At 28.3% G+C, this 10,524-nt stretch overlaps 1 protein-coding gene across 1 annotated transcript; it reads right to left on the bottom strand.

Moving 5' to 3' along the window:
* Positions 1-8,706: 8,706 nt before the first annotated feature.
* LOC123904662 (putative B3 domain-containing protein At1g78640) lies at positions 8,707-9,291 on the bottom strand. The gene has a single exon (XM_045954297.1). The coding sequence runs from the start codon at positions 9,289-9,291 to the stop codon at positions 8,707-8,709; it is 585 nt and encodes a 194-aa protein (XP_045810253.1).
* Positions 9,292-10,524: the final 1,233 nt, after the last annotated feature.

The following is a 10,524-nucleotide window of genomic DNA, read 5'->3' on the forward strand; positions in this document are numbered from 1 at the left end:
TACCGTAAGCAATTTTGGTGTCATGTAATCAAAGTTTAATAGATACCAACGTATTAATAATGAAATAAGACTACTGGTGCTCATCAATAATACTACAAACTCTAGTGTCTAAATACCGACAAATATACTTTATTGTATATATAATATATTTTAATTAATGATATGTTATGAGTTATTTTTTGTAAAAAATAACTAAATTTTACTATTCTAGATTCATGGTACAATTAATGCAACCGAACTCACTATGACAATAGTCGCGATTATAAACAGACTCGCAATTGCCAGGGCGGTATGCCCTGCTCTCTCGCGATCCATACTCTAACGAGTAAGCAAGTAAACTATCTTTTGAAGTGTCAGGAGCGTAGGGCAACTGGGCTAGGCCGAGTCAGAAAGGCTTTGATGACTCAAGGTTAATCTTAAGGAGAGGAGAGTGAGGGGAAGAGGGGGCAGCCTTAGGCCCGATCATCCAATTCACTAACCGACAAACATGGTTCCGTAGTCAAAGCAACGTCGTCACTTTCGTGTACATGGCCAAATTCTTATTAAAGCAACATTCTCATTTCTCTACCATATAATTCAGTCATTGGGATCAACCTAGCCCCGACAACTTAGATACATTCATTATAGATGAATTTAAAAAGATGAAATTTGTTTATAAAATATTACATAGAGTACTATTTTTGAAATATTAATAACTGTATTAGCAATAATTCTTTTTCTTATCTCAACCTTTTGAAATACGTAGAAAATAAGAGATACGGGTAGAGAAAGAGAAAGAAAAGATAGAAATGGATGAATATGATATGGTCGGTTGGTCAGCACGTATGATGGAGAACACGTGGAGACAAAGAGAAGATGTTCAATCAAGGTGTTCTCTCTCATGTCATGGCTTTCAGCATAAAATAATATAAATTTTATAAAATACTAGTGGCTAGAGAGGGGTATTCCACCCGTATCTGTGTCTATTATGTAAATTTATTTAAAAAAAAGTATGTTTTATATTATGGTGAATTTTTTAATAAAAGATTTTTGCTGTAAAAAAACATGTTTTATGTTATGATGAAAAGTACACATCAAAATTTTTTGTATTCTCTTTTTTGATCAAATATCCTCTTTATACATAGGTATAGATATGCTGAGTAAATAATTAGAAAAATTCTGGGAGTATGATTGATAATTTCTAATGTACCGGTAGATCATGTATTTAAATCGATAGATAAATGAATATTTTTTTTATAAGAAATCATTTTTCTATCATTAACAACATTATGATAACCGAATATTATTGTCAAAACTGTCAAAAATATAAAATTTAACATTTTTTTAATTCTATTCCTAATAATTGTCAATATTGAATTTTTTTAATGAAAAAATATTAAAAAATTAATGTAATGCTTATAAACAATGATATTAAAAAATTAATGTAATACTTATAAACAATGAAATTGTGTTTTTTCTTGTGATATTATTATCTCTAAAATACAATAATCGGTAAATAATTTTTTAATTCATAAAAATAATTACTAATTTATCAATTTATCGCTCTAATGTACCGTAGAAGTCTCCATTATTAAAAAATTAACTTTTAGAATTTATCAAATACTCCTAGAATTGTTACTCGATAAATTTTAAGAAATAATTTTTATAATAAAAAAGCAAAGGAAATATATAATAAATAAAAGGTATTAGAAAGACAGAATCTGAAATAATCTCTTGTAAAAAATAAAAAATCAGAAATAATGTCTTTTAAGTAAGTTAAAAAAAAAAAAAAAAAAAAAAGGAAAAGGTGGCAAAAGCATCCTCATCATGTTGCACGCATCAACTGTTGTGTCTGGTATGTGTCTGTATGAATTGTATTAAATTGAGCAATGAATCAGTTCATGCATCTTTGTTTGTATCAGAAACAAACAATTTCTTTCAATATAAAGCAACAAACAAATGTTATGTGTGGTGTATCCGTGTATGAATTGAATGTTCCATTTCTATTCTGTTGTTAGTACTTTAGTGCATACATCTCCCTTGGCTTGTTTGTGTACTTTTCGAATGATGACCATCTTCTTGATTCTTGCGCCCACGTGGCTTCCTCGTACTGGCCCTTTACATTTGTTTTATTGCTTTTTCCGATTGGACAATCAATACAACAAACAATGCCAAACCAAACCTACACTATCCATCCCTTAAATCCCCTTTGATGATTTGAGTGATAAATGACAATAATCCATATTTGCATGTAATATTCATAATTAAGTTTTTTAATTAACTATTTTTATATATAAATTGAATATTCTATGCACGTAACGTAAATGAGATTAATTCCTTGAATTTTATAGGACATAAATTGGCGGTAAATTATTCTTAAGAGTTTTAACACTAAATTTTTAATAAACTTTTATTTCATATGTGCTACCTCCGTCCCTAATTATAAGACTAATTGAGAAAATTGCAGAGATTAATAAAGTGAGTTCTGACATTAAATTTGTTGATAATATAATCTGTATTGTTTTTACAATTTTATCTTTCAATTTTAATGTAGAAAAATATACACTTTAATTATGGGTATGTTGGTAAAAAAATAATTAATGCTCTTGAAAATATGAAAGAGTTCTTATAAAAAGGGACAAAGAAAAATAAAATATAAAGATGATCTTATATTTAGGGATGGAGGTAGTATATGGTGGTTTGTTCTTATTAATTGATGCTGTTGAAAATATGAAAGGGTTTTTATAAAACGGAAGAAAGAAAAATATAAAGAGGATCCTATATTTAGAGAGACGGAGTTAGTATATGGTGGTTTGTACTTATTAATTATTGAATAAATACCCATAAATTATCAATTGATATTTGATAGTGTAAATATCATACAATAATACTTCTTCCCTCTTTCATTATATAAGTCTTTAATAATATGAGTTTTTCTAACCTGTGTAATGTTGCACAGGACAAGAAACGAGTAATTAATGCCTTATTTGCTCTCTCTTTTTCTCTTATTTTTTTTTTTCCAAATTTATTAAGTAGCAACTAATGTTTTTTTTTTCTTCCTATCTCTTCACTCACTCACTCCCCCTCTCTCTCTCTCTCTAATCTCACGCTCTTTTCTCCTCTTTCTCTCAAGAACACATTCATGTGTTCATCGTGAATAGCAAGAACATCGGCGGCGGACCACCACCTGGACTAGATTCCGGCGGCCTCACAAACATGCAGCCTGACGGTTGCCGCCCAAAACAAACCGACTGAAACCCAAAACAAAAAACCACAAAAACACCCAAATCAACCTCAAATCTCTTCTAAACACTTATTTACCATTTTTAAACACCCCCCAAAAACAAAATCTAAATAACCAAATCAAAACCCAAAAATATAATTTTGTTCTATTACCTCTTGTTTCAAAATAATTAGAAAAACCCTAATAAAAATTATAGGTATTACTCACTCCGTAGCAAATTATATAAGTCACTTTATATTACCAATGAAACATTTAATATTATTTTTCCTATTATACCCTTAATTATTTATTATTCCCTCTTCTTTCAATTCTTCAATTTATTTTTCATATATACCATTATAATGTAGGACAATTTTGTAAACAAACTCATAATTTCTCTTTTCCATACAACATTAATTACATTTCTTAATTTGTGTAATTTGGCCAAAATAACTTATATTGTGGTCGGAGGGAAAAAAATTATTGGAGTAATAAATATGTGTGTTAATATTTTTTTTGAGAAGCCAAGAAAATATATTAAAAAAGATAGGCACGAGGAATGCCTAGAAACATATTTGTGTTAATTTTACTTCACTAAAGTGGTTAATGAATTTCTCTATGACGAATTGTTTGGGTGATTCATGATACATAATTCTTGGTCAAACTTTACTTACCTCGCGATCCAACTATAGATTATCGAACACCCTTTCATTAGGAACTAGAGAGTTAACAAAAAAAAAAATACTTCATCTGTTCTAAATGATAAGTGGTTTTTCTTTAAAAAAAAAAATCATAAGTGGTTTTAAGGAAAAAAATCGTTCTAAATTATATGTCGCTTGTATACTATTGAAACATTTAATACTATTTTTTGATTTTTTTTGTTGAGAAATACAAGTTAGTATTGACTAGGATTCGAACCCGCACCACTTTATTACAATATGACATTTCAACCACTTTGACATGTAAACCAATTGTACTATTTTTTTATTATACTCTTAACTATTTATTACTCTGAACTCTCTTATACCATTAATGAAGAACAATCTTATAAACTACGATAATTCATAATTATATTTCTTTATCATACAACATTAATTATATTTAGGAAAACATTAATAATTTTTTTGACAAAAAAATAGTCTATAGTATATATATATATATATATATATATATATATATATATATATATATATATATATATATATATTCAAGATAATTACACGCACTTGAATAAAAGACAAATGGAAACAAGTTGCGTCGCTAATTTTTTTTTAAAAAAATAATCTTATAGTAACAAATGCACATTGAAATTGGTAGAAGATTATATATTTAGGAACAAGATTTTTTTAAAAAGTTTTATAATTTTTTTTGACACAAAAAGTTTTATAATTGTTACACTAGTTAGAGAACACCAAGTTTGAATTGTACTCTATATGACCAATAAACCAGTACCATGAAATATAAATAATTTGTTCGGTTAAATAAGAAATATATATATACAAGTCCCTCTAAATAATATATTATTACGCGATCGCCAAATGCTCAAAGTTGTCGCCAACCAAATAATACGCTGTAGTCTATTACTATTGCTTCCTGTTGCTATTGAATCTGAATTTTAATCTCTATTTTTTTTTTAAAAAAAATGAATTTTAACTCCTTATTTTATATTTTTCATGATTTTTTTTCCCACCAAATTTTATCGGTCACAAGCAACTGTATATTTCTGAAACTAGAACTTTGACCCATGCGGTGCATGGGTCTAATTAACTGTAATATGTAACAATAAAAAATAAAATACAAAAATTCTAAGAGCATTTTCAATCAGAGTAGTATAGGAAATTTCATGGACTAATTATTCTATATTTGTTTATGTGCTTATTTTATATTTTATATATTTTTTAAATAATTTTGGAACTCCATCGTTTTGTTTACTTATTAAAAAAAATTGATGATAACTAAAGGTTAAAAAATTGATGATAATTAAAGGTTAAAAAAAAATTAAAGACACAATCAAGAACATAAACTTAAGTAGACATCTATAAATAAATAAAAATTGTGATTAATTCCACCGTTCAAATTTATTAAAAACAGGGTTAACATATTAGGATTCCTAAATTCTTTCAAAATTGAAGCACATGTGTTTTAACGGTTGAAATGTTTTATTGTAAGTAAGGGATGCAGGTTTGATTCCGATCGTAGACAAATCTGTATTTTTTTGAATATAAAACTGCAATAAAAAGAAAGAGAAAATGAGAGGGGGAAAATTTGGTTTAGGGTTAGCTTATGTTAGCAAGCTTATAATATAAGAGATAAGAGTTGGTCTCTTGTTAGCTCTTGGATTGGCTCTTCTTTGGTGACAGCTCAGACTATTCCCGATCATTTTGTTCAGTTTACATACTCAGCAGGTGGTCTTCGAGCACGACGTTCTTTCATGCAGCTTATATGGCTGGCTTGTGTGTGGGTTATGTGGACCGAAAGAAATTACAGTTTATTCAGAGGCTCAGCAAACACAGTGCATCATATGTTGGACAAGATCAAGACTTTTTCTTTTAGGTGGTTGAAAGCGACGAGTAGTACTTTAGCTTTAAACTGTCATAGTTGGTGGTCTAGTCCTATGCTTTGTTTGGGCTTTGTATAGTTTCTTTTGGTCCTTGTATTTTGACTTTTTTGTAACCTTACTTAGTCTTCCTTGGTACGTCTTGTGCTGAGTAGACTTTTGTTTATATAAAGATCTCATTTTGGCTTGTTCAAAAAAAAATATAAGAGATAAGAGATTATCGGTTTTTAATTGTTTAAATTGTGCAATAAAAATTAATGGTGCTTAATTGTCGTATGAAATATTTCCTATGAAAGTTGATGGAGCTTAACACTTTGTGGACATAATTTAAATCACAATTGGTCTGCTAGTGCATATTGTATCAATTGATCATCGGTTAATATTAAATCTGCAATGTTAAAATCAAAATAATGAATGTGATTAGTGACATGACTATGGTTGTGTTTGGTTGTATTGCAAAAAAAATTGATTTAGCATAATTGAGTTTGATAATAACTTTCCAAATTACACGTGATAATAACTTTCCAAATCTCACATGATAATTATTCTCTAAATTTATGATCCGGTAGAAAAAAAATCATGGATCATGAAAGAAATAAAAATATTTCGTGATGAATAATATAGTCAACAATAATTTTGATATGATATACTTTTAAAATTGATGGTGCTTATCAATTATTGCACATAATTTTAATCACAATTGGTATACTTGTCATAGTGGTTGGAAATATTGCCTTGCATTAAATGGTTGTGGGTTCGAATCCTAGTCAAGACAAAATTGTAATATTTTTTAATAAAAATTGCAAGATAAAATGGAGGGAAAACAGAAAAAACAAATTAGGGTTTAAGGTTTGCTTGTGTATACAAGCTTATAATATAAAAGATAATAAAATTGTCTATTAATGTTTTCTCATGTGCGGTAATAGATGTTTGTATTAACTTTTTTTTTTTGGTTACCTTTGTATTAATATTTCATGTTTGTTAATCACATGTCTGGTATTTGGAAATTGGGACCAGATTATTGTTAACCTTTTTTTCAAGTAGTTTAGTGGCTAAAATTTACATCCTTAAATGAGAATATATAATGAGAATGTAATGTCCTGACAATCGAGCTAAACTCATAAGATAATTGTTAACATTCTTTGGATGACAATAATACAATAGACTCTTTTTTTTTTTATCAAATAGCCTATAGTGGCTAAAAATTATACCCATAAAATAAATAAGTGAAATACAATATTCTCCCAATTAAATTAAACTCATGGAACAATTGTTAACATTTTTTGGATGACAATAACGTGTGCTATGCTATGAGTTATGAATAACAAATTTAGGGAATTGGTGTATTCAAAAAGTGGACGACAATAATAAATTGAGACCAAACCCTCGCAAATTGTTAATTTTTTCTATTAGAGAATGAATATATTAATAATGGTAATAATAAAAGAATGGGTCACAAAAAATAGTCATAAGTGATATATTTTTATAGGGTGTCAATTTCTAGATATTTAAATAATATTTTTCATTGTGCATAAAAAATCTCATAATAATAATATAAAACATATTTTTAAATCATATCCTTAAATAAATAACGAATTCTAAACAAATGTTAATATAAATTATTTTCTGATGATATCTTATATTAAATGAGTTGATTAGAAATTAGGTAAATTCATTGATGACAAAAAGAAAAGGTAAATTCTTCGATATACCTTTAGAGTTGAGGGAATGTTTTGAGGTAGTGTAATTTTTTGAGAAAATTTGTGGAGTATACTCTAAGCTAAATTTAAGGAATTTCAAATTGACACATATAAAATTAGAAATTTCATCCTCTCTATAAACTTTTAAAATTTGCTAATTGATCGACAAACCTAAAACCAGTCAAAAAGTCTAAAATTGATACTAAACCTGACTCGGACCCTAAAATAGGCTGCAAACCCTACATCAGACCTGACCTATAAAATCAACCGAAAAACCTAAAAGTATAAACCCTAAACCCTAAAACCGGCCAAAATACCTACAACCGACCAAAAACCCTATATGCTATAAACCCTAATATCAGCCGAAAACTCTAAAATCGACCCTAAACTAGACCAGAACCCAAAAATCGATAGAAATATCTAAAATCGACCTAAAATCCTAAAATCGACCTACCTAAACCCTAAAACGTACCAGTCAAAAAATCTAAAACCAACCATAAATCCATCGTAAACCCTAAAATTGGCCGAAAACCTCTAAATCGACACTAAACCCGACATGAACCCTTAAATCGGCAAAAATTCCGAACCCGACCCGAACCCTAAAATCGGCAAAATTCCGAACCCGACCCGAACCCTAAAATCGACAAAAATCTAAATTCAACCCTAATCCCTCCCTGAACTCTGAAATCGGGCGAAAATCAAAAATTAGCTAAATATCCAAAAATTGACCCTAAATCCAACATAAACCTTAAAATCGGCCGAAAATATATAATCGGCATAAAACACTAAAATTGATCCTAAATCCGCCCTGGATATTGGTACCCATAGGCAAAATTAATTCAAATTTTGAATTTATTTTAATATAACTTAATATAAAAAAATAACATGAAATTGAATTTTGTTCATTGGGTACACTGTAAAATCGTCTGAAAATATTTACAACAAGAATAACAAAAAAATCCTACAGATTAAAGAGGCAAGCTAGGATTGTTCTAGTACATGAATTGCATGGGAAGGATAAAGAGGTTAGAGTTTGAATATACTACATGAATAAATGAGTAAAACAAAGATTAATATGGATCCTTAAATAAATATATAGAGAAACCGATACATTGACTCAATCATCATAATATAACGTAACAATAATAATGCGTAATATAAAATTTAATCCTAAGGGACACATCTCTAATCTACTCTAATCTAATCTAAGTATAAATACTAGTAATATTTTTGTATTCTAACACAAACTAACTATAATGGTGATTGACCTCTAGAATGGAGAAATCAAAGCACTTGTTGTATTGATCCCAATGAAGACCAATCAAATCTCCTGTCTTTAAACCCCTTCTAGCTACAAAATCTTTGGTCCAATTACCATTGAAACCATAGCTTCCTGAAATAAATTTCTTAAAAGTGAGAAAGTACATAGTGTTAGTGTCACAATCCCATATTTTCACTTCAATTCCCTTTGCAACATCACCAACCAACACAGGAACCACCAATTCTTCAGCCAATTTTTTTCCTATTAAAAGTCTACATGTAACTCCAAAAGAATCACTTTCTGTCAACACCTTTTTTATCTCCCAATCTTCATCATTGTATGTCTTTGTCTTTTTTCTTGAAACAACGTTGGTTTTTTGCTGCTGCACATGCTTTCTCTTTAAACCCATTATTGCTGCTGTACATGGTTCATTATTATCATCGTCGTTTATTGTTGTACATGACCATGGACAACAAGGAGCGAGTGATAAATGGAGACAAACCTTGGGATTGGGAATGTCAGTGCAAATCGAACACAAACAAACATTGTTGTTGTTGTTGTTGTGAGCCATGAATAGAGTGACCGGAGCTAGAGAGTTTTTTTGTGTTTGTATTTGCGGAAAAGTTATTCTCAACTATAACGCTCTATATATATATATGTAAATTGCAATGCAAAACATATTTTAAAAAGATATATACAACAAAAACTAAAAATAGTAAACAAAGATACTATAATAAGATAAAGACAAACATATATTCCAAATATATCAAAAATCAAACAAGCGCAAAAAAAAAAAAAAACCGAATAGATAAACATATTAACTATGATGTTGAGATTTGATTAATAGTATAGAAAAAAAGATTTGATTAACAAAATTGTGAGCATTAAAACAGTCAGATAATTGTCCACAAATTCTAGTTCAACTAATAAAAATATCAAAATTGGTAGTGTCGAACGTTAGGACCAGAGTTTGAACTCCGATCACTCCACTTTGTGTATGTGAGTTTTCAATGGCTTTGTCATTTTATCTATTAATAAAAAAAAGTCAAATAATTTATCATTAGTTGATATTATTTTTTAATACTTACTGTATTTTATAACTTATATCGTTTTGATATTATTTTTTTAATATTTATTTTATTTAAAAATATATCTTTATTTTAAGAGAAAATTAAGTTATTTCTTATCATAATATTACTATTTATTTAGTATAAAAAATACAAAATTATTCTTTTTTTTACACAAAAAATACAAAATTATTATGAATCTTTCAATTAATAAATAAATATTTAATAAAATTAAAAGTTTACTAGTATTATCGTAAATAAACAATAAAATTATGTGTTAGAAAAGGAGGCTGAATAATTACAGTATTTTTTTTTTTGAAAATTGAATAATTACAGTATTATTTTTTGACTAAAGGTAAGAGCACATTTGCAAAAGTCCATAGTCCATAATGGATGAGAGAGAGAGAGATTAGAATGACTTACTTACACGTCTTAATCTTGTATTGGTAGTTTATAAAAGAGTTCCTTAGGAAAGGAAACGATGTAACTAAACTCAACCCCACAATAAAATATTATTTTCTGTGAAAACAAAAGGCCATGTGTCAAAACCTTGCATCATCCTTGCAAAGTTAAGATTTTTTTTTTTTGGACTTAAAGTTAAGATCCTTTTTATTTTTATGTTCTTCATTTCATTTTTTTTATAGGAAAGAGGGCTAATGCCCAACAAACACAAAACTAAATAACAATCGATTAATTCCTAGTTCATCAGCTAACAATATATCCTTAATCTGGGATAA

The sequence above is a fragment of the Trifolium pratense genome, linkage group LG2, assembly GCF_020283565.1.
Source record: "Trifolium pratense cultivar HEN17-A07 linkage group LG2, ARS_RC_1.1, whole genome shotgun sequence".
Lineage (NCBI taxonomy): Eukaryota > Viridiplantae > Streptophyta > Magnoliopsida > Fabales > Fabaceae > Trifolium > Trifolium pratense.

What these genes read in the sequence shown, in the direction of transcription:
- LOC123904662 (XM_045954297.1), bottom strand. Translation starts at nt 9,291, where the DNA reads ATGGCTCACAACAACAACAACAACAATGTTTGTTTGTGTTCGATTTGC.